Source organism: Puma concolor, chromosome A1 (assembly GCF_028749965.1).
Source record: "Puma concolor isolate L17-30 chromosome A1, mPumCon1.1.hap2, whole genome shotgun sequence".
Taxonomy (NCBI): domain Eukaryota; kingdom Metazoa; phylum Chordata; class Mammalia; order Carnivora; family Felidae; genus Puma; species Puma concolor.
Genome location: NC_141667.1, coordinates 95812191 through 95833702, shown reverse-complemented (window position 1 = coordinate 95833702; position 21512 = coordinate 95812191). Strand labels below are relative to the sequence as shown.

The 21512-nt window shown below is 39.9% G+C and overlaps 1 protein-coding gene across 2 annotated transcripts in view; it reads left to right on the top strand.

Moving 5' to 3' along the window:
• Positions 1-21512, top strand: part of RASGRF2 (Ras protein specific guanine nucleotide releasing factor 2) — a 247373-nt gene that overhangs the window by 174857 nt on the left and 51004 nt on the right. For both annotated transcript variants that reach the window (XM_025924243.2, XM_086697680.1), the window contains one exon: positions 20288-20394. In XM_025924243.2, coding sequence (XP_025780028.1) covers positions 20288-20394 — 107 coding nt within the window. The remainder of the gene's footprint in view (positions 1-20287; positions 20395-21512) is intronic.

The following is a 21512-nucleotide window of genomic DNA, read 5'->3' as shown; positions in this document are numbered from 1 at the left end:
ACAGAGAGAGACAGAGCATGAACGGGGGAGGGGCAGAGAGAGAGGGAGACACAGAATCGGAAACAGGCTCCAGGCTCTGAGCCATCAGCCCAGAGCCTGACGCGGGGCTCGAACTCTCGGACTGCGAGATCGTGACCTGGCTGAAGTCGGACGCTTAACCGACCGCGCCACCCAGGCGCCCCATTAGCATTGTACTCTTGAGATCCATCCATGTTGCTGCAAATGGCAAGATTTCATCCTTTTGATGGCAGAATAATATTCTGTTGTATATATATACTGCATGTTCTTTATCCATTCATCCATTGGTGGACACTGGGCTTCTTCTCTTTTAGTTTTGTTGATTGATTCCTTTGTTGTGCAGAAGATTTTTATTTTGATGTACTCCAAATCATCTATTTGTGCTTTTGTTTCCCTTGCCTCAGGAGATGTATCTAGAAAAATGTTGCTATAGCAAATTAATTATAGAAAAGTTACTGCCTATGTTCTAAGATTTTTATGGTTTCAGGTCTCATATTTAGGTCTTTCATTCATTTTGAGTTTATTTTTTGCATGATGTAAGAATACTTATAGCATGTGGCTGTCCAGTTTTCCCAACACCATTTGTTGAAGAGACTTTTTTTCTCCTTGCATATTCTTGCCTCTGTTGTTGAAGATTAATTGACCACATAATTGCGGGTTTATTTCTTGTATTTCTGTTCTGTTCCATTGATCTATGTTTTTGTCCCGGTGCCATACTGTTTTTATTACTACAGCTTTATGGTATATCTTGAAAGTTAAGATTGTGATACCACCAGTTTTGTTCTTTTTCAAAATTCTTTGGCTGTTTCGGGTCTTTAGTGGTTTCATACAAATTTTAGGATTATCTGTTCCAGTTTTGTGAAAAATGCTGTTGGTATTTTGATGGGGACTGCATTAAATCTGTAAATGCTTTGGGTGGTATGGACATTTTTTTTTTTAAGTTTACTTAAGTTTATTTGAGAGAGAGAGAGACAGAGAGAGGGTCAGAGAGAGAGGGAGACAGAGAATCCCTAGCAGACTCTGTGCCATCCACACAGAGCCTGTCAGGGAGCTCGATCTCATGAAGCGTGAGATCATGACCTGAGCTGAATCAAGAGTCGGACACTTAACTGACTGAGCCACTCAGGTGCCTGTGGTATGGACATTTTAACATTTGTTCTTTCAATCCATGAGCATAGAGTAGCTTTCCATTTGTTCATCTTCACTTTCTTTCATTGATGTTTTAGTTTACAAAGTGCAGATCTTTTCACCTCTTAGTTGAGTTTATTCCTAGGTATTTTATTATTTTTGGTGCAATTATAAATGGGATTGTTTTCTTAATTTCTCTTCCTGCTACTTCATTATTAGTGTGTAAAAATGCAATAAATTTCTGTATACTGATTTTGTATACTGTGAACTTACTGAATTCATTTGGCAGTTCTAGTAGTTTTGTGGTGGAGTCTTTAAGGCTTTCTATATACAGTATTCTGTAATTCAAATAGTAAAAGTTTTACTTCTTCTTTACCAATTTGGATGTCTTTTATTTCTTTTTATTATCTGAGTGTTGTGGCTAGGACTTCCAGTACTATGATGAGTACAAGTGGTGAGAGTGGATATCCTTGTCTTGTTCCTGATCTTAGAGGAAAAGCTCTCAGTTTTTCACCATTGATATGATGTTAGTTGTGGGCTTTTCCTATATAGACTTTATTATGTTGAGGTATGTTCTTTCTAAACCTACTTTGTTGAGGGTTTTTTTCATGAATGGATGTTGTACTTTGTCAAATGCTTCTTCTGCATCTATTGAAATGATCACTTGACTTTTATCCTTCTCTTGTTGATGTCATGTATCACACTGATTTGCAAATGTTGAATCACCCTTGCATCCCAGGAATAAATCCCACTTGATTGTGGTGAATAGTTTTTTTTTCTTTAATGTATTGTTGGAATTCATTAGCTAATATTTTGTTGAAGATTTTTGCATCTATGTTCATCAGAGATATTGTCCTGTGGTTCTCAGTGCCTTTATCTGGTTTTCGTATCAGGGTAATGCTGGCCTCATAGAGTAAGATTTGAAGCTTTTCTTCCTCTTCTATTTTTTTGGAATAGTTTGAGAAGAATAGGTTTTAACTCTTCTTTAAACGTTTGGTAGAATTCCTACGAAGCAATCTGGTCCTGGACTTTTGTTTGTTGCAAGTTTTTTGATTACTGATTTAATTTCATTGCTGGTAATCAGTCCATTCAAGTTTTCTATTTCTTCCTGATTCAGTTTTGGAAAGTTATACGCTTCTAGGAATTTCTAGGTTGTCCAATTTGTTGCCATATAATTTTTCATAATTTCTTATAATCGTTTGTATTTCTGTGGTATTGGTTGTTATCTCTCCTCTTTAATTTCTGATTTGTTTGAGATGTCTCTCTCTTTTTTTTTTCTTTGATGAGCCTGTCTATCAATTTTGTTTACTTTGTTGATCTTTTCAAAGAACCAGCTCCTAGTTTCATTGTATTGGTTTTTTTTTTTATTCTATTTCATTTATTTATGCTCCAATTTTTATTTTTTCCTTCCTCCTGCTAGTTTTGGTGTTTTTTTTTTTTCCTTTTTCTATCTCCTTTAAGTGTAAGGTTAGATTGTTTACTTGAGATTTTTCTTGCTTCTTGAGTTAGGCCTGTATTGCTATAAACTTCCCTCTTAGGACAGCTTTTGTGTTCTAAGATGTATGAGCCTGATGATTTTGTGTTTTGATGTATGAGCCTGGGTGGCTCAGTCAGTTGAGTGTCTGACTCTTGATATTGGCTTAGGTCATGATCTCACAGTTGTGGGATCAAGCCCCTTGTCAGGCTCTGTGCTGAACGTGAAGCCTGCTTGGGATTCTCTCTCTGCCCCTCTTCTGCTCATGTGCGCTCCCTCTCACTCTCTTTCTCTCAAAATAAATAAATAAATTTAAAAAATAGAAAAGAACAACTTGTGCAGACCGCCTGGATGGCTAACTCACTTAAGCATCTGACTCTGATTTCACCTCAGGTCATGATCTCATGGTTCATGAGATCAAGTCCACATCAGACTCTGCACTGACAGTGTGGAGCCTGCTTGCATTCTTTCTCTTCCTCTCTCCCCTCCCTCTCAGAATAAATAAATAAACTTTAAAAACTATGTTTAGGGCACCTGGGTGACTCAATTAGTTAAGCATCTGACTTTGGCTTAGGTCATGATCTCACGGCTTGTGGGTTCGAGCCCCACCTTGGGCTCTGTGCTGACAGCTCAGAGCCTGGATTCTGATTCAGATTCTATGTCTCCCTCTCTCTATGCCCCTCCCCCACTCATGCTCTGCCTCTCTCTCTCTCAAAAATAAACATTAAAAAATATGTTAGGGGCGCCTGGGTGGCGCAGTCGGTTAAGCGTCCGACTTCAGCCAGGTCACGATCTCGCGGTCTGTGAGTTCGAGCCCCGCGTCAGGCTCTGGGCTGATGGCTCAGAGCCTGGAGCCTGTTTCCCATTCTGTGTCTCCCTCTCTCTCTGCCCCTCGCCCGTTCATGCTCTGTCTCTCTCTGTCCCAAAAATAAAAATAAAAAAGAAATTTAAAAAAAAAAAAAAAATAAAAAAAAAAAAAATAAAAAATATGTTAAAAAAATAAAAGCAGATTTTGCTGCATCCCAAAGATTTTGGACCATTGTGTTTTCATTTTCATTTGTCTCTCTGTATTTTTTTACTTCCTCTTTGATTTCTTGGTTGCCCCTTTCCTGTTTAGTGCCATGTTATTTAACCACTATGTATTTGGTTCTTTCTAGATGTTTTTCTTGTGGTTCATTTCTAATTTCATAGCTTTGTGGTCAGAGAAGATGCAGAGTATGACTTCAGCCTTTTTGAATTTGTTGAGACTTATTTTGTGGCCTACTATGTGATCTTTGCTGGAGAATATTCCATGCGCACTTGAAAAGAGTGTGTATTCTGCTTTTTTAGGATAGAATGTTCTGAATATATCTGTTAGATCCATCTGGTCCTATGTGTCATTCAGAGCTGCTGTTTGTTGATTTTCTATTTGGATGATCTATCTATTGATATAGTGGGGTGTCACCCGCTCTTATTGTATTACTATCAATCACTTCCTTTATGTTTGTTATTAGCTGATTTATGTATTTTGGTGTTTCCATGTTGGCATAAATATTTACAATTGTTATATCTTGCTGGATTTTTTCCTTTTGATTATATAGTGTCATTCTTTGTCTCTTGTTACAGTCTTTGTTTTAAAGTCTGTTTTGTCTGATATAAAAATTGCTACCCTGGCTGTCTTTTCACTTCTATTTCACTGATAAATGCTTTTCCATTCCTTCCCTTTTCATCTACATGTGTCTTTAGGTCTGAAATGAGTCCCTTGTAGGCAGCATATAGATGGATCTTGCCTTTTTATCCATTCTGTCACCCTATGTCTTTTTACTGGGGTGTTTAGTTCATTTACTCTCCCAAGTAATTATTGACAAGTATGTACTTATTGCCATTTTATTACTTGTTTTATAGTTGTTTTTGTAGTTCTTTTCTCTTACTTTCTTATCGTTCTGTCTTCTCTCATGGTTTGCTGGCTTTCTTTAGTTATATACTTGGATTCCTTTCTCTTTATTTTTTGCATGTGTATTACTGGTTTTCGATTTGTGGTTACCATTAGGTTTATATATAGCATCTTATGCATCTAGCAGTCTATATTAAGTTAATGGTCATGTAAGTTTGAACCCATTCTTTACTCTTCTCCCCTCCTCCATGTTTTAGATATATGGTGTCATATTTTACATCCTTTTGTGAATCTTTTGTCTGATTTTTAATAGATATACTAAATTTTACTCTGTGTGCATCCTACTTTTCTTACTTCTGCTAATGGTTTTTTCTTTTCACTCCAAGAATCCCCTTTAACATTTCTTGAAGGGCTGGTTTAGTGGTCATGAACTTCCTTAACTTTTGCTCCTCTAGGAAACTCATTATCTCTCCTTCTATTTTGAATGATAGCCTTGCTGAATAGAGTATTCTTGGCTGTAGGTTTTTCCAGTCAGCCCTTTGAGTATTATCATGCCACTTCCCCTTATTTTCTGCTGAGAAATCAGATGATAGCCTTATGGGGTTTCCCTTATATGTAACTATTTACTTTCTTCTTGCTGCCTTAAAATTCCCTCTTTATCCCTACTGTTTGCCATTTTAACTACTATGTTTCTTGGTGTGGACATCCTTGGGTTGATTTTATTGGGGGCTTATGTGCCTCCTGGATCTGGATTTCTGTTTCCTGGATTTGAGACGTTTTCAGCTGTTATTTCTTCAAATAAATTTTCTGCCCCCTTTTCTCTCTCTCTTCTCCTGGGATTCCTATAATGCAAATGTTATTATGTTTGATGTTGTCTCTGAGTTCCCTATGTCTATTTTAATTTTTTATTATTCTTTTTCCTCTCCAGTTCAGCTTGATTGGTTTCCATTATTCTGCCCTCCATGTTGCTGATCTGATCTTCTGTTTCCTCTATTCTACTATTAATTCCCTCTACTGTATTTTTAATTTCAGTTATTCAGTTCTTCATCTATGATTGGTTCTTTTTTATGTTCTGTCTCTTTGTTGAAGGTCTCACTGAGCTCCTCCACTCTCTCAAGTCCAGTGAGTTTCTTTATGACCACTACTTTGAATTCTCTATCAGGTATATTATTTGTCTCCATTTCATTTACCTCTCTTGCTGTGATTTTTCCTATTCTTTCATTTGGGACATATTCCTTTGTCTCCTCATTTTGTTAAACTCTATGTGTCCATGTCTCTGTGTTAGGAAAGAGAGCCACATCTCTGCTCTTGAAAGTTGTGGTCTTATGAAAAAGAGGTCCTATAGTGCCCTGCAACACAATGTCCCATGTTCACCAGCACCTGCACTTGAGGGGTGTCTCCTATGTGTGTTTCATGCGCCCTACTATTGTGGCTGAGCCACATTTGCCTTCAGTCCAACTGACTGCAATGGCTCTCTTTGCCTGTTTTGGGCAGAATAGTCTCTTGTGTTGTTACTGAGCCAATCTGGGGCCATTTTGGGCTTGAGTTGAGTCAGAATAGGCATTTGCCAGAGCTACAGTAGCACTGAACTGTGGTGTGCCTTCCCTGTGTTGTCCCCTGAGAAGCTTTTGATGGTGAGCAGGGCCTACAGTCAGTCCAGATGTCTTCCCCTAGCCCCCCTGCTGGGACCATGGTTGGACTGGTGGGTGTGGTTATATTCCCCTCTTTCTAGGGCAGGAGTCACTTGAGAGCAGTGCTGGCCCTTGTTGGGGCTGCTTGTACATTGCCAGGTTTGTGGCACCGCTTTGGATGGGCTCTGGCCAAGAGTGTACTGGGGTGGGGGTGGGGAGGGGCAGGTCTGTAGAACACAGGGGCAGGGCATGTGGTGTTAACAAGATTTGCACTTGGGGATGCAAGCTGGTGCAGCCACTCTGGAAAGCAGTATGGAGGTTCCTCAAAAAATTAAAAATAGAACTACCCTACGACCCAACAATTGCACTACTAGGCATTTATCCAAGGGATACAGGTGTGCTGTTTCAAAGGGACATATGCACCCCCATGTTTATAGCAATACTATCAACAATAGCCAAAGTATGGAAAGAGCCCGAATGTCCCTCGATGGATGAATGGATAAAGAAAATGTGGTGTGTGTATATATATATATATATATATATATATATATATATATATATATAATGGAGTGTTACTCGGCAATCAAAAAGAATGAAATCTTGCCATTTGCAACTACGTGGATGGAACTGGAGGGTTTTATGCCAAGTGAAATTAGTCAGAGAAAAACAAAAGTCATATGACTTCACTCATATGAGGACTTTAAGAGACAAAACAGATGAACGTAAGGGAAGAGAAACAAAAATAATATGAAAACAGGGAGGGGGACAAAACAGAAGAGACTCACAAATTTGCAGAACAAACTGAGGGTTATGGGAGGGGTTGTGGGAGGGAGGATGGGCTAAATGGATAAGGTGCACTAAGGAATCTACTCCTGAAATCATTCTCGCACTATAGGCTAACTAATTTGGATGTAAATTTAAAACAATAAAAAATAAAATAAAATAAAATCAATATGGAAAAAAAAAAGATTTGTGCTGGTCTGCTCTGTGAGGAGACCTAGTACTGAGGGGGCATGTCCACAGGAGAACACAGGCAGCAGGGCCTACTTTTAGCAACTTAGGTGTAGGGAGTGTTGGTGTTGCATTGGTTCCCACAGGTGTCCATGTGTCTAGGCTGTGGGGCAGTGGAGGGAATGGCATCCATCAGCTCCTTTGTCCCTGGAGAAGTCTCCCAAGGATCTCTGCCCCTCCAGCATGGGCTTTGATATGAGTAAGGAAATTTCCCTTCTGTTTACCCCAGGCATTTTTCAAACTGCTACTTCTATGCTTTGTGTCCGAGGGGCTGCTTGTTGTGCTGTCTCTTGAAGAGCATGGACTCTGTTTCCTGCTGCCTTCTAGCTCTCCCAGAGTTGAGCCCACTGATTTTTAAAGTTCCAGGTGTTAAGCCCCACTGGTTGTAAGAACTCATGAAATTATGCCCCTCTGGCTTTCAAAGCCAAATGTCATGCGTATTTGTCTTCGCCATGCAGGTTCCCCATGGCAGGGGTGGCTGGTGTGAGTGTCTTGTTTCTTTCCCCTCTCCACACCCACAGTATCCCTCCCTCCGTGGACAGTCCATGGGTTTGTTTAACTTCTGACTGAGTCTCTACCCTTCCTATCCTCTTTGATGTTGCCTCTTCTATACATTTAGCTGGGGAGAGCATGTTCTGCAAGTCTTTGGGTTGTTTTCTAGGCTATTTAGACTCATGTGGGTGTTGTCTAGTTGTATCTGTGAGATGAGGTCAGCTTCGGGTCCTCCTACTCCACTATCTTCCCCAGTAGTCATTGCATTCACTGTATTTTCAAAGGCCTCTTGGGTAATACTGGTTGTATTGTCAAGAAACTCTGACATAAAGTATTCTATCTTAATTTGTGTTTTTTTAAATTGCTCTATTTTAGTTTTCAAACTGGTTCAACTTATTATTTCCAGTGAGCCTGTGTTACCTCTCAGTCTGCGGGCTGTTTCTTTCCTTCTTGCCTCTGCAGTAATCTTGAAAATCATTTTGGTTACTTGGTGGCTTCACTTCCCCACTGACTCCTCAAATGCCTTCATTCTGCTTCGGCAGAAGTTACCATCACCCTGTTCACTGGCAGTATGTTCTTTCGCATTCCTGTGCCAGCACAGAAGCTGGTGACAGCAGCAGTGGGAGGGCTGCCGGTTACACAGCAATAAACAGGAGCACCTTGCATTCCTTGGGACCAGGCACTCAGGTAGAGTGTTTTAGTGGGAAGAACCTGGGTTTTAGAATTGGATCATCTGGCCAAAAGTTCTGTCTCTACTTTTACTATCTGTGACCTTAGGTGGCTGTTGGGCTTTCCTCATCTGTAAGGCTGCTGGACCTTTTCCTCATCTGTAAAAGCAAGGGATATGTTTTCTGGAATTGTGAGAACAGATATAATATACAAACATTCTCATAAGTTTTATTGTAAGTTCAGGATGTAATCATTCCTTTATGAATCTCGACAGCACACATTTTTAAAAATCCATAAAAACAATTCAGCTGACAGTTTTAGTTACTAATTTCCTTGAAAAATGAAAGCAAATGTAAGATATTGATTTTGCCATTCTTCATGTATTTTTTATCACAGACAGTAATAAACCTGCTGAGCTTCTCTTCCCCAGGCTAGAAAAAATATGGTTTTTTTTTTCATTGTAATAGTTAATTGCACTCAGAGAAAATCTCAGGTTAATGTGAGTAAGGAGAAGAACTTAAAAACGGAAAGATAAGAACACACTTAAGAATAGGTAAAAGACAAAAAACAGAAACCACTATTTGGTTTCTGCAGCGTTTGTTCGTTGTCTCATGCATGTCTTGCCAATAGAACCTTTGAGAAACTGCCCTTTCACACTCCTGGCTATGTACTTTGAGTGGGAGCTTACATCCCTGCCATACACACACACACACACACACACACACACACACACACACACACCTGCACATCTCCCAGTCATCCCAGCCCTCTATCCTTCATCACGACAGTGATGAGTTCGAGGAAGGCATAGATCCACTTTGGGCCAGTGAAAATACAAGGATTTGTTTGGGGCTTCTGGGATAGAAATTTCTCTCTCTCTTCAGTGAAAGTTACTAGAAAGCACGCCCTCTCATTCCCTGGATGGTGTGATATGAGGTTGTAAGACTGGCAGGACCTTACCCATGTTTGCTACTTGCAAATGAAAAGGGAATGTAAGGCACTGAAGAGAAATAGACAGGGGCCAGGCTGACATCATGTGTCCCTGAACTAAATGAATCTAGAACTATCTCCAGATATAAACAATAATTACTTTTTTAATCTAGGTGACTTCAGTTCAGGTGTTCTGTCCCTTTTGTAAACAAAAGATTGCTAACTAATATTCCATTAAAATGGAAGCAACTGAACATACAAATAGATTATTACGCCATCTGTCCTACTCTATACAGACTAAAGTTTAATTTCTGTAATCATAGCTATTTTTCTAGATAATCTCTCAAGAGTGAAACTGTCAGTTCATAGACTCAGTGAACACTGTTAGCATGATGTTCAGCGTAGTGTATGTGCAAATCCCCTACTTGTCTGCATTTACCTCTTTTTTTCAGTATACTAGCTAAGTGATTTTGAGCAAGTAACTAATTCTCTTCATGTCTAGGAAAATATTTTACATTTGGTTCAGTATGCCCTGGGGAGACATTAGAAGTACTTGTGCTGGAACAGTAACAAGTGAAAGTGATATTTAAGCTGATTTTTGAAGAGAAAGGCAACTTGCTTATTTGCAGGGTTTCAATTTAGATATTTTGGTGTTTTACTTGTTTTGAGGCTGTCTTCCCCATTTACAGAACAAACTCGTTGAGATCAGGGACCACATCTCTTGTTCACTGACCACCTGCCCGATATCTGGAACACAGTAGATGCTCTGTAGCTATTGATTAATTGATTTAGAGATGGAGGAACAATAGAAAGACAGAATGAAAGAAGGAGGAATGTCTAGGAGATAGTAACTATTACACATGTGTAAAGAATCTAGATTTAGGATTGTGGCAGAAGAGTGGAATTACAGGGATAAATTTGACAGATGCTGTCAAAAAGTTAACAGTATTTGTTGACCGAAAGGGAAAAGCAAAAGAGAGACAGAAAAGAGTGAGGTTTCCCACCTGAGAAGCTGAACTCGTGGTGATCTCATTAACTCAACAGGAAAGTTAACATGGGGAGGAGCTTGAGAGCAAGAAACATACATTTAATTCTTGGATGTAGTTCTTATGAGGGTAGAATGTGTGATTACTGTGGGAATATTTCATAAGGAGCTTGAAATGAAGGATTTGGGGGACATGTTGGACCTGGTACACAGAAAAACCATGAAATAGAGTTATGTCCATGAGGGAGTGAGAACTGAATGGAGTCAGCTGGAGAACAGACCGAGAACTGAGAATAAGATAGTGGTAGACAAACTGGAGAACTGGGCATGGAGTGGGGAGAGTATTTCATGACAGAAGCAAAAGGGGGACAGGAAGAGAAGAAATATCCTCTGCTTGTTCCTTCAGACATGGTTCAGATAAAGAACACAGTCATCCAGGATTTCTAGACAATTCCTGCAGATAGTTTAAACATAGTCTAATAATCAGATTGTCTAGATCAGTCACTTTCAGACTTTTTTATTGCAACCTATTCTAAGAAATACATTTTGCGTTTTGACTCGGGACACACACACACACACACACACACACACACACACACGCACACAACTGATAAAAAGTTTCCCTCAAGAATACTCATTCTCCCGGTGCACAATCTCTTCAGTTAGTTTTCATCTGTTTCACTTTTTTTAATGCTAGTAACAGCCCACCAAACTGATTTCACTCCCCATTAATAAGTCATGACCAGAAGTTTAAAAAGCAGTAGTCTATATAATGGTCACCTAGGAAAGAAGCAATGAATTTGGGGAAAGAACACATTTTGAGAACATTTTACTTCTAATTAGATAAAGGTTTTTGTTTACTATCCATTACAATATGAAACATATATTTCTATGATAGGGCCATTCTGTCAGCACTCCTCAAAATTTAAAAGAAAGAACAGGAATGTGCTTACTTTGCTAGCGTCTTCTGTTAGAGTTTTAAGTGTTGGTTTACCACCTTGCAAGAAAAACTTAAAGTCTAAACTTTGGACCTAATGAGTTGCAATTAAAAGCACTCTGGGTTTGGAAACGGACAGACCTGGGCTCAAATTCTGATTCTGCTGCTTAATAACTATGACCTTTGCCAAGTTTCCCAACCTCTTGTATGTTCTGTTTCTTTATCCTCGAATGAGGATAACATTTACCCTCTTTGGTTGCTGTTGTTGTTGAAGAAGCCACATTATTCATGGTACTTTACCTAGTACTTGGGGGCACGCATTAAATGGTAATTATTATTATTGTCTTTGGTTGTGAAGGTTAAATTATAGGCCACTTGTAAAGCTCCTAGTACAGTACCTGGCACAAAGCAGCAATACGGTTATAATCCAAGAGCACAGAAATGTACAAACCAATTATATGACATGCTTTTTAGAATATTTGCTGGAGGGGCACCTGGGTGGCACAGATGGTTAAGCGTCCTACTCTTGATCTCGGTTCGGGTCATGATTTCACAGTTCCTGAGTTCAAGCCCCGCATTGGGCTCTGCACTGATGGTGCAGAGCCTGCTTGGGATTCTGTCTCTCCTTCTCTCTGACCCACTCCCGCTTGTGTGCTCGCTTTGTCTCTCTCTCTCTCTCTCTCTCAAGATAAATAAATAAACTTAAAAAATATTGAGAAGAATGATATTTGCTGGGTAAGGCAAAGCACATCGATAACATTGATGTTATTGGGGAGATTGAGTCCCATTTGTTTAAAGTGAAAAAAGATGCATCACTGATACACTTTTCTTAATTCCCTCACTAATGTAACCATTAAAGTGATTAGAGTGCGTTTATTCAACAAGTCTAAATATATTAAGACCTACAATGTCAGGTCCTGGAGATAAAAACCCAACAAGAAACAGTTCCTAGATATATGATGAAGTAACCAGTAGTGTTTACTTTTTCTCCCAGGCAGCCCTCCACCATGGACCACTGATAGCAATATTATTTCTGTGCCTTTTGGCTCTTTCTGATTCTACTCTGGCTTGCTTCACTAATTCAGAAGGATGGCTTAAAGATGCTTCGTTGGAATTAATAAGAGCTCTGTGGTCCAGTTCTTGGTGATCTACTTTTGATGTTAAAATACTTCACCATGCTCAAGAATTCTTTTTCTTTTATAGTGTGTCCTCAGTAGCCTCAGGGTAGCTCTAACTGGCCTAGCTCATCATCAACCTATGTGTAATCTCACCATTATTTTACTTGCCTCTTACAAAGTAGGCAGTGAAGTTGGCTGAGTATCATATCATTTGAAGAATAAAATGAAACTGTCCTTTTTTCCCCTATTTTCAATGTCCTTGCCTCCCTCCCCACTACTTTATTGTATGTTCTGCTTGTGATGGATTTCGAATACGTGATCATCACGGTAATATGGTGAAAGCATGCCCTTAGTTCAGATATATAGCACTTGCAGACACTTTCAGTTTCCATAGGGAGTGATGCAATTTTTATTAAGAAAAATAACTTCTGAGTGCCGGTGTGCAAAGCTGAAGGGCCTACAAAGATGCTTGAGATGAAATCCCTTCACCAAGGAGTATATAGTTTAATAAGAGAGGTGTCACATCTACCAGTTGCTATACAGGATGGCATGACTCATGAGGCGTCTGGGGGAAGGACCATAAAGTTGAATCTCATTCTGTATAGTGATTCTACATAGTGATTTGGCTCTTATCACTTTTCCAGATGACTTTTGTTGCCCAAATTAGCCATTCTGACCAGTGCTTACAACTGAAAAAGAATATGCAAAAATTGGAAAGACAGCAATCTTGAGGTGATACTATTCTAGATATGTGTATTGGTAAAAGAAACTCTCCTGGTATGTGTGGTTTCATTGTGCTATCACTCTTGACAATTGAAAGATGTGTAAAGCCCTGCAAAGATATGCTGTTTCCTATTGCAAAAAATGCACAAGAACTCCTTGGGGCTAGATCTTTGATTCTAGGACAGAATGGCTTCCACATGGATGTTACCACCACTTAATTGTGTATGTAGTTCATACTTAAATTCAGAAATAAATATTGCCCAAGCAGCTCCCGATTTATATGGTGGCTTGTGATAAGGAGAAAATCTGAAGAGTTTTGGAAGATTGTTGTTCCGATCACATAGCTTCAAAGTCTGTGAGGATGGGGACACAGGCATATCTGATGACATGAGAACACATTAGAGCCCAGTTAAGGCATTAATTTCAGTTAATGAATAAACAGCAGTCCTTTTATAAAACTTGATCTATCAGGATTTGCTACAGGTATGCCCCTCAGAAAGATGGTTCATGTATCTGGTTTAGGGAATTTCTAAGTTGTTGCCGGCTTAAATAGAAGTAAGAGAGTATTTCTCTAAAAAGTCAATGACCTCAAGCAGTGAAAAAAGTTCTTCAGGAAGGAAGTTGATGTTCATCAAATCCTTACCGCTTTCACATACACTTACAACTAGCTTTCTGTTATAAGTATTTTGTGAGGAACCACAATGATACCGCCTTACACCCATTAGAATGGCTAAAATTAACAACTCAGGATACAACAGGTGTTGGCGAGGATGTGGAGAAAGGGGAGCCCTTTTGCACTGCTGGTGGGAATGCAAACTGGTGCAGCCACTCTGGAAAACAGTATGGAGGTTCCTCAAAAAATTAAAAATAGAACTACCCTATGAACCAGCAATTGCACTGTTAGCAACTTAACCAGAGGATGCAAAATGCTGATTTGAAGGGGCACATGTACCCCAGTGTTTATAGCAGTGCTATCAACAGTAGCCACATTATAGAAAGAGCCCGAGGGTGCCTGGGTGGCTCAGTAGGTTAAGCTTCTGACTCTTGGTTTTGGCTCAGGTCACGATCTTGTGTTTTCATGAGTTTGAGCCCTGCCCTGGGCTCTGTGCTGACAGTGTGAAGGCCTGATTGGGATTCTGTCTCTCTGCCCCTCCCCTGCTCATGCTGTTTCTGTATCTCTCAAAATAAATACAAAAAATCAGAATAATATTAAATAAATACAATAAATACAAAAAATAAATTAAAAAAAAGAAAGAGCCCAAATGTCCATCAACTGATGAATGGAGTAAGAAGATGTGGTATATATATATACAATGGAATACTACTCAGTATGGAAATGAATGAAATTTTCCCATTTGCAACAATGTGGATGGAAGTGGAGGGTATTATGCTAAGCAAAATAAGTCATAGAAGGACAGATACCATATGATTTCACTCGTGGAATTTCAGAAACTAAACAGATGAACATATGGGAAGGGAGGGAAAAATAAGATAAAAACAGAAGAGAGGCAAACCATAAGAGATTCTTAAAAATCAGAGAACAAACTGAGGGTTGCTGCAGGTAGAGGGGTGAGGAGGGTGGGGAAAATGGGTGATGGGCATTAAGGAGGGCACTTTTCAGGATGAGCAATGGGTGTCATATGTAAGAGATAAATCACTGGGTTTACTCCTGAAGCCAAGGCTACACTGTGTGTTAAGTAACTTGAATATAAATTTTTAAAAAAAGATTAAAAGAACAAGTGTTTTGTGAGGGACACTAGATCAAGGGGATGGATGGATGAAGCCAGCTATAGGTGAGAACATAATTATAATAAATATTATTTCGCTGAGTGCCCTGTTTTACAAGAAGTATTTAATTTTTTTAAATTAGAGAGAGAGAACATGAGTGGGGAAGGGGGGGGGAGAGAGAGAGAGAGAGAGAGAGAGAGAGAGAGAATGAGAATTGAGAGAGAATCTTAAGCAGGTTCCACGCTCAATGCAGAGCCTGATGCAGGGCTTGATCCCACAACCCTGAGATCATGACCTGATCTGAAATCAAGAGTCCATCACTCAAAAAATCTGAGCCATGCTGGTGTCACAATTATTTAATTTTTTAAGTTTATTTTTATTTATTTTGAGAGAGAGCAGGGGAGGGGCAGAAGGAGAGAGAGACTGAGACTCCTAAGCAAGCTCTGCACTGTCAGCGCAGAGCCTGACACGGGGTTCCATCCCACAGCTGTGAGATCATGACTTGAGCCAAAACCAAGAGTCGGATGCTTAACCATTTGAACCACCCAGGTGCCCCAAATTATTTAATTTTTAAAACGACTCTATGTGGTTTCTTCTGCTCATTTTAGAAGTTAGGAAACTGAGCCACAAACAGGTTGAGTAATTTGCCCCGGACTTTACTTCTTGTCCATCCTGGACCATATTAGGAATGGCCTGCCCTGTGAAGGCTGTAGTAGAATGTGTGTCTTTGGAGCCTTCCCTCCCTCACTGGTTCTCAGAATTCCTGCAGCACCTGGAAGGGTGGTCCTGCCTGCAGCTGGTCCTTCCATCCTAGTCATCTTTACTACTAGCTGTGGATTGTTCCAGCTGCACCGACTGAATACGCGTTGTTGAAGATTGCATACGGGAGTACCTGGTTGCTTTCCAAGAGACTGTTGAGTACTGCAAGTGGCAGCAGGTAATGAGCTCTGAGCAGCGGAGACAATGAGAACGTACCTAGCTGTGATCTCCATAGAAAAGATAAATAACATGGTTATTAGAAGGAGTTATGAAGAACATCCAAGCAGTATAATCAAATCCTAACCTAACTGATGATAGAGGTTGAGATTTGAATTTATGGAAATATTGGAAATTTGATAAAGAAAATCCCTTAAGTGGCCTTTTAATGTATGACACTAAATAACTTGGAGAGCAGAAGAATGTTCCTTGCCTTTCTTGTCTATCTTCAACATAGACTACCCTGTCCACCCACACCTGACACAGACGCAAAGAGACCAGTAGGGATAGACGTTTTTTCCAAAATACATTAAGGTAGTAGCAACTCTGTTAAAATGGCTTGTCTTTCTTAACATTTCACCTTGATTTTTATCTTTGTGTCCCGCCCTTGCTCTTATCTTTCACCCATTCTTTTCTCATCTCACTGATTGACCATCCTTATACCTATATATGCAGGTGAGGGACTCTGCCTCATCACCCTTTTTCAGTGTTCAAAGAACTTTTGACTTTCATCCTCCAGCATGATAGTGCCTTATGATTTCCCAGCTCTCACTCCAGTTGAATTCTCTGTTTTAGTTACTTAGAGCCTTCTCATCAACTTTCCTCATTCCCCATACCATTTCCTATCCTTTTCATCTGACTTTTCTTTACAAATAACAAATATATCCTCAGCAGTTGCTTCAAAGTTATCTTTGTCTTAGAGGTCCATCATTTTTCATTATTTCTGGTGTGGTTTTCATCGTATTTATCCTGCTTTGGGATTCATTGCAATTCCTGAACCTGAGGATTCATGTCTTCCAACAAGTCTGAAAAATTCTTTTCCTGTATTATCCTTCTGATTTTTTGCTGGAACTTCTAATTCTTTCCTCCATGTCTTTTAACAACTCTTTTCTGTTTTCTCTCTTTAACTCTTTGTACTGCATTTGAATAATTTTCTGAAACCTGTTTTTAAATCTTTTTCCAGTTTATTCTTTGCTTATTTAGTGGGGTCTGTCTAATCAGTGTTTTTCTATCCTTTGAGTTTTCAATTTCAACTCATCTATTTTTCAACAATAATTAAAAGAATAATTCTATTAACTTTAAGTTTTATGTGGTTCTTATAAAATCTGACTTAAAAATTTTTTTTTCTGACTTTAAAATTTTTTATTCTTTTATCATGTTTTCAGTTCCTACTTTTGTTTTTTTTTAATATTTATTTATTTTTGAGAGAGAGAGAGAGGGAAAGAGAGAGAATGAGCGGGGGAGGGGCAGAGAGAGAGGGAGACACAGAATCTGAAGCAGGCTCCAGGCTCTGAGCTGTCCACACAGAGCCCGACGCGGGGCTCAAACTCATGAACTATGAGATCATGACCTGAGCCGAAGTCAGTCGCTCAAATGACTGAGCCACCCAGGTGCCCCTCAGTTCCTACTTGTGTATCTTTAGTCCTTGTAATTTGATTTTAGGATGTTTAAACTGGATCTGTGTAATAGTTCTGGTACCTGGAATTCTTGGTAGTGGTGGATGGGTAGGGTGGGAGTTCCTCATCCATGTGCCTACTGATCCTTGTTCGTGGTAGATGGTTTGAGTGTTTTGTAATTTTGGACTGTGAGTTTTTCTTCAGGGATTTGGTTAGTGGTGATCCATTACAGGCTGAGCTTGAGTTTCTGTTCCTCCAGAAAAGTTGTGTGTATACTTTTGTCAAGGGTCCCAGGATTAGCACTAGCTTGGGCCACTTTTTAATTTCTCATTTAGAGGGACAGACCACCCAATGGTGGCTGAATCTGAGCTTCATATCTCCGTGAAGTGGGCCTGTGGCTATCAGTTCTCAGGGAGGCTTTTTTTTCCATACCCCCACTGAGATCCAGGCTGAGGCAGGTAAGTTTCTTAACTGTCTCCTTGTGCACTTGGAGCACTTTTCCCCATAGTCCACTCGTTCACAGAGGGGCTAGTCTTTGGGGAGTTCCAGCTTCATGTGGGGTCTCAGTTCCCATTCTCTCACCCATACTTCATGAAGGCCCTGAGGCTTCTCCTGAACCACATGGGATTTACAGTCCAAATCCTGTGTTACCAAGATTGGTAAACTGCTTTCGTCTTAGGGAAGCTAGCATCAGTTCAGAGGCTTGGTTCTTGATCTTGGATCTTGGTTTTTTAGATCTCTGTGTGTTTGACTCTAGAAAATTCCTTATTAATAACTCAGCTATGCATTTTAAAAGATATTTGTTATATTTTACCCAGAATTTATAAGCTTTTAATAGCAAACAATTTTTTTTAAATATATCTTTTCTGCCAAGAGCACATCATCATCATCATCCTCTGACAGTGTCTGCTGTAGGGTTGAAAATGCCTGTCTACATCCAAAGAGCAGTATCGAAAAGGGGCCTCTGCCCTTGAGAAGTTCATAGATTTTTTTAGTCTAACTCATTTGTAAGCTCTGAGAACTATTCATTTAGTTTTTCACTCACTATTCTTTATATGCAAATCATATTCAATAAATACTGAGTAAGTCCTCACTATCCAGGCTTTCATTCATTTATTCAGCAAATACACATTGTGTACAGCATGGCTATGCGCCAGATATGTGCTCGTCATGCTCAGCAAAAATACACCCGATCCCTGACTTCATGGAAGTCACCAGTATTGATCAGATAAACTCATAAATAAATGTAAAATTGCAACTGTAACAAGTGCCAGAAAGTAAACGTGCTTGGTGCCATGGGATGTGTAATGTTGATTTGTTCAGCTCAGGCCAGGACAGGCTTAATTGGGGAAGTGAAATAAACAAGAGTAGCTTTCACTGAGTACAAAGGAGAGCAATAATTGTGACAGATCCAGAGCAGTATGTGCAAAGCACGTGAAGATGAAGGACTAAAAGAAGGGTGGTGAGAAAGAAGGGGAAAAGTGAGAAAATATGGTTCCAGAAAAGGCTGACAGGGAGCTAGGAGTCAAATCACAGAAAACCTGGTGGGCTATGTTAACTTTTTCTACTTATCATAGGAGCCATGGAAATGCTTTAAACAGGGGGGTGACCTATCTAATTTGGCCTCTGAAAAGATCTTTCTGACTTTAGACAAGAGAACAGATTTGAGGAAGCAAGAATGACAAAGGAGATCAGTTGTCAGTAGACCATTGTCAGTAGACCATTGTCAGTAGACCAGATTGAGAGTTGCTTGGTGCTGAACTTCAATTTTGACTTTGTAGGAAAGAAGATGTGGAAAGATTTGAGATTTACTTAGCAGGTAAAATTACCAGGAAAAAACAAAGAGATGGGCCAGGAACGATTACAGAGTTTTTGGTGTATACATCTGGATGGCTGTTGATGTTCCTTTAATGGAATAGGGAACACTAGATAAGGACAAGGTTTGTTGGAAAGGCCATGGCTTTTTCTTTTATACCTACTGGGTCTGAGGTTTTTGAAACATCTAAGGGAAAAATATCAAGAAGCAGTTGGATAAATTGATCCAGAGATGAGAGAAGAGATCTGGGGATATAAATACTTGAGTGATTTGCTTATTGGTGTTCATCAGGTGAGCCTTCCAACGGAGAGATGATGGATATCCCTTGGATATAGAGACGTGTAGGTTACTGGCGACCTTAACAGGAGCTGTTTTGGTGGTCATATGGGGTGAGAGGCTTGGAGGGGGATGTAGAGAATGTAGAAGAGGAGGAAATGGAATGAGTAAGTTAGACAACTTTCAAGAAGTTTGCCAGTGAAGTTTTATAAGGCTTTCATCCATTTTTAAAGGAAACATGTCAGTTAATTATGATTGGAAGGCAAAATCTTTTAAAACATAGAGTCAGTCGGAAAAAATTTAAATGATTTCTTGATAGTGAGAAGGTGGCCAAGACAGGGACATAGGCTGGCACAAAGGGGAACCAAAGACATTCAACCAACATTGGATTATAGTAACAGCTGATATTTATTGACCTTCCACTATTGTTTCAGGTGCCATTCTAAATGTTTAACATGTATTAACTAACTTAATCTCCAGAACAACTCTGTGGTGTGGGTACACTTATTAGCCCATGCAGGACATGAGGAAACAGGTCACCAGAGAGGTGCTGTAACTTACCAGGGTAACACAACAGGGATTTGAACTCCCAGTCTGGCTGTGAAGTTCATGTTCTTAACCTCTATGCTGTCGTGCTTCTCAATACATGGGTGCATAATAAGCTATTTGTATCATCTATGAGCTAAGGTGTGGGCTAATTCATCTACAAATACTGAAAACGTTATTGGTTATATAATGACTTCTGGGCAAAAGTATAAGTTAATGTTTTCTTAAATGCTTTGTTAAAATTTCCTTGGCTTTATGTTCTAGAACAAGGCAGGCATAAGTGGAAATGTCATTAGATCAGCATTAGTTTTAATCAGTGGCCTTTAATAAGTGTGTGCACATTATTCATTTAATTGCACCTGTAAAGATGTGGTAGCCTCATAACTGCAGTTATAATAGGTAAGTAAGTGGAATCCATAACAGTCTGAAGCTGCTTGTACCTGTCTGCGAAGATGTGCCATTTGTGAGTTTCCACTAACGAATGTCCCCAAATAAGTGACCTTCCCCAGCTTCCTGGGGATTGGCTTTAACCACATGTGTGTGTTTATTCTCCTCCTAAGGATTCAACAACACTGAGAGAACATGCGACAAAGAGTTTATTATTCGGAGAACAGCCACCAATCGAGTACTGAATGTCCTCCGTCACTGGGTCTCAAAGCATGCGCAGGTAATTTAATGGCATCATTCATTACTTTCAAGGATTTTTCTAAACCAACTTTTTAAATTGTTACATATGTAAACTGCTTTCTGAGTCTTTGGAGTTAGGGTCTGAAACGTTGGAATTAGAGCCAAAGGAAAGAAATAGGAGGATATACACACAGATCAAAGCGAACACATGCAGATTTGCCAAACGCACACTGTCTCAGATCTGGCGTGACACAGGAGGCGAAGCAGGGCTCTACGCTTTCCTCATCTTTTCAGGCCACAGCACCCACCTGTGGGCACTCGAGCCACTGTCCTGTGCCACCCAGGGAGTGCCGTTCATGGGGCCCTCACCGTAGGCTGAGCTGTGCCGCCTGCACCCGGTACCCCTGGAGGTTAAGCATCACTCTGGTGCCACATACTCTGGTATCTGGTCGGGGAGTATTTTCTCGGCCTGATTTAGGAGATTTTTTGCCCCACGACTTTGATTTTTTGGGTCCTAGTATTCTGTTTTTAAATTGCATCATGCTGATAGGACACCTACTTGTTATTTGTATGTTTTCATTACACGTTTGTAGAATTGATACCCGTTTCGCAATTTCACAAAATAAAGCAAGGGCCTCCTTTGCTTCATTGGCATGAAACACGCGTTGTGCTTTTCTTCCCCACTGCCAAATAATGGGAGGCCTTGCTGGACACGTGCTTGGCTAGTGCCCTGCAAGGAGAATTTTGAAAAGACAAAAGGGGGCCCTGTGTGGCTCAGATCGGAGCACGTTAAACATATAAAATGTGAATAAAATGCTAATGAATAAAGAAAAAGAGAAGAGAGGAGCCCCCACTTCATATATTCCCTGAGGCTGTCCTGGGTCTGCCACATAGCCCTTGGTAATGACAGACCGTGAGATAGGGTCACGAGAGAGCCAGACTCCTGGAATCCCTGTGGTGAGAGAATTCGCTAATTGGGAAAAGTGGGATTTGGGCCTCACCATCAGTTAGCCCATGACAATTCTTAAATGTTAATTGAAATAAAAATGAAGGTAGCACATTCAATATAGCATGTAAAAATTTTACTCAACACATCTTAAATAAATAGAAATGGATCCCATATCGCTCAAATTCTGAGAACTGCCCTTAGCCCATTGA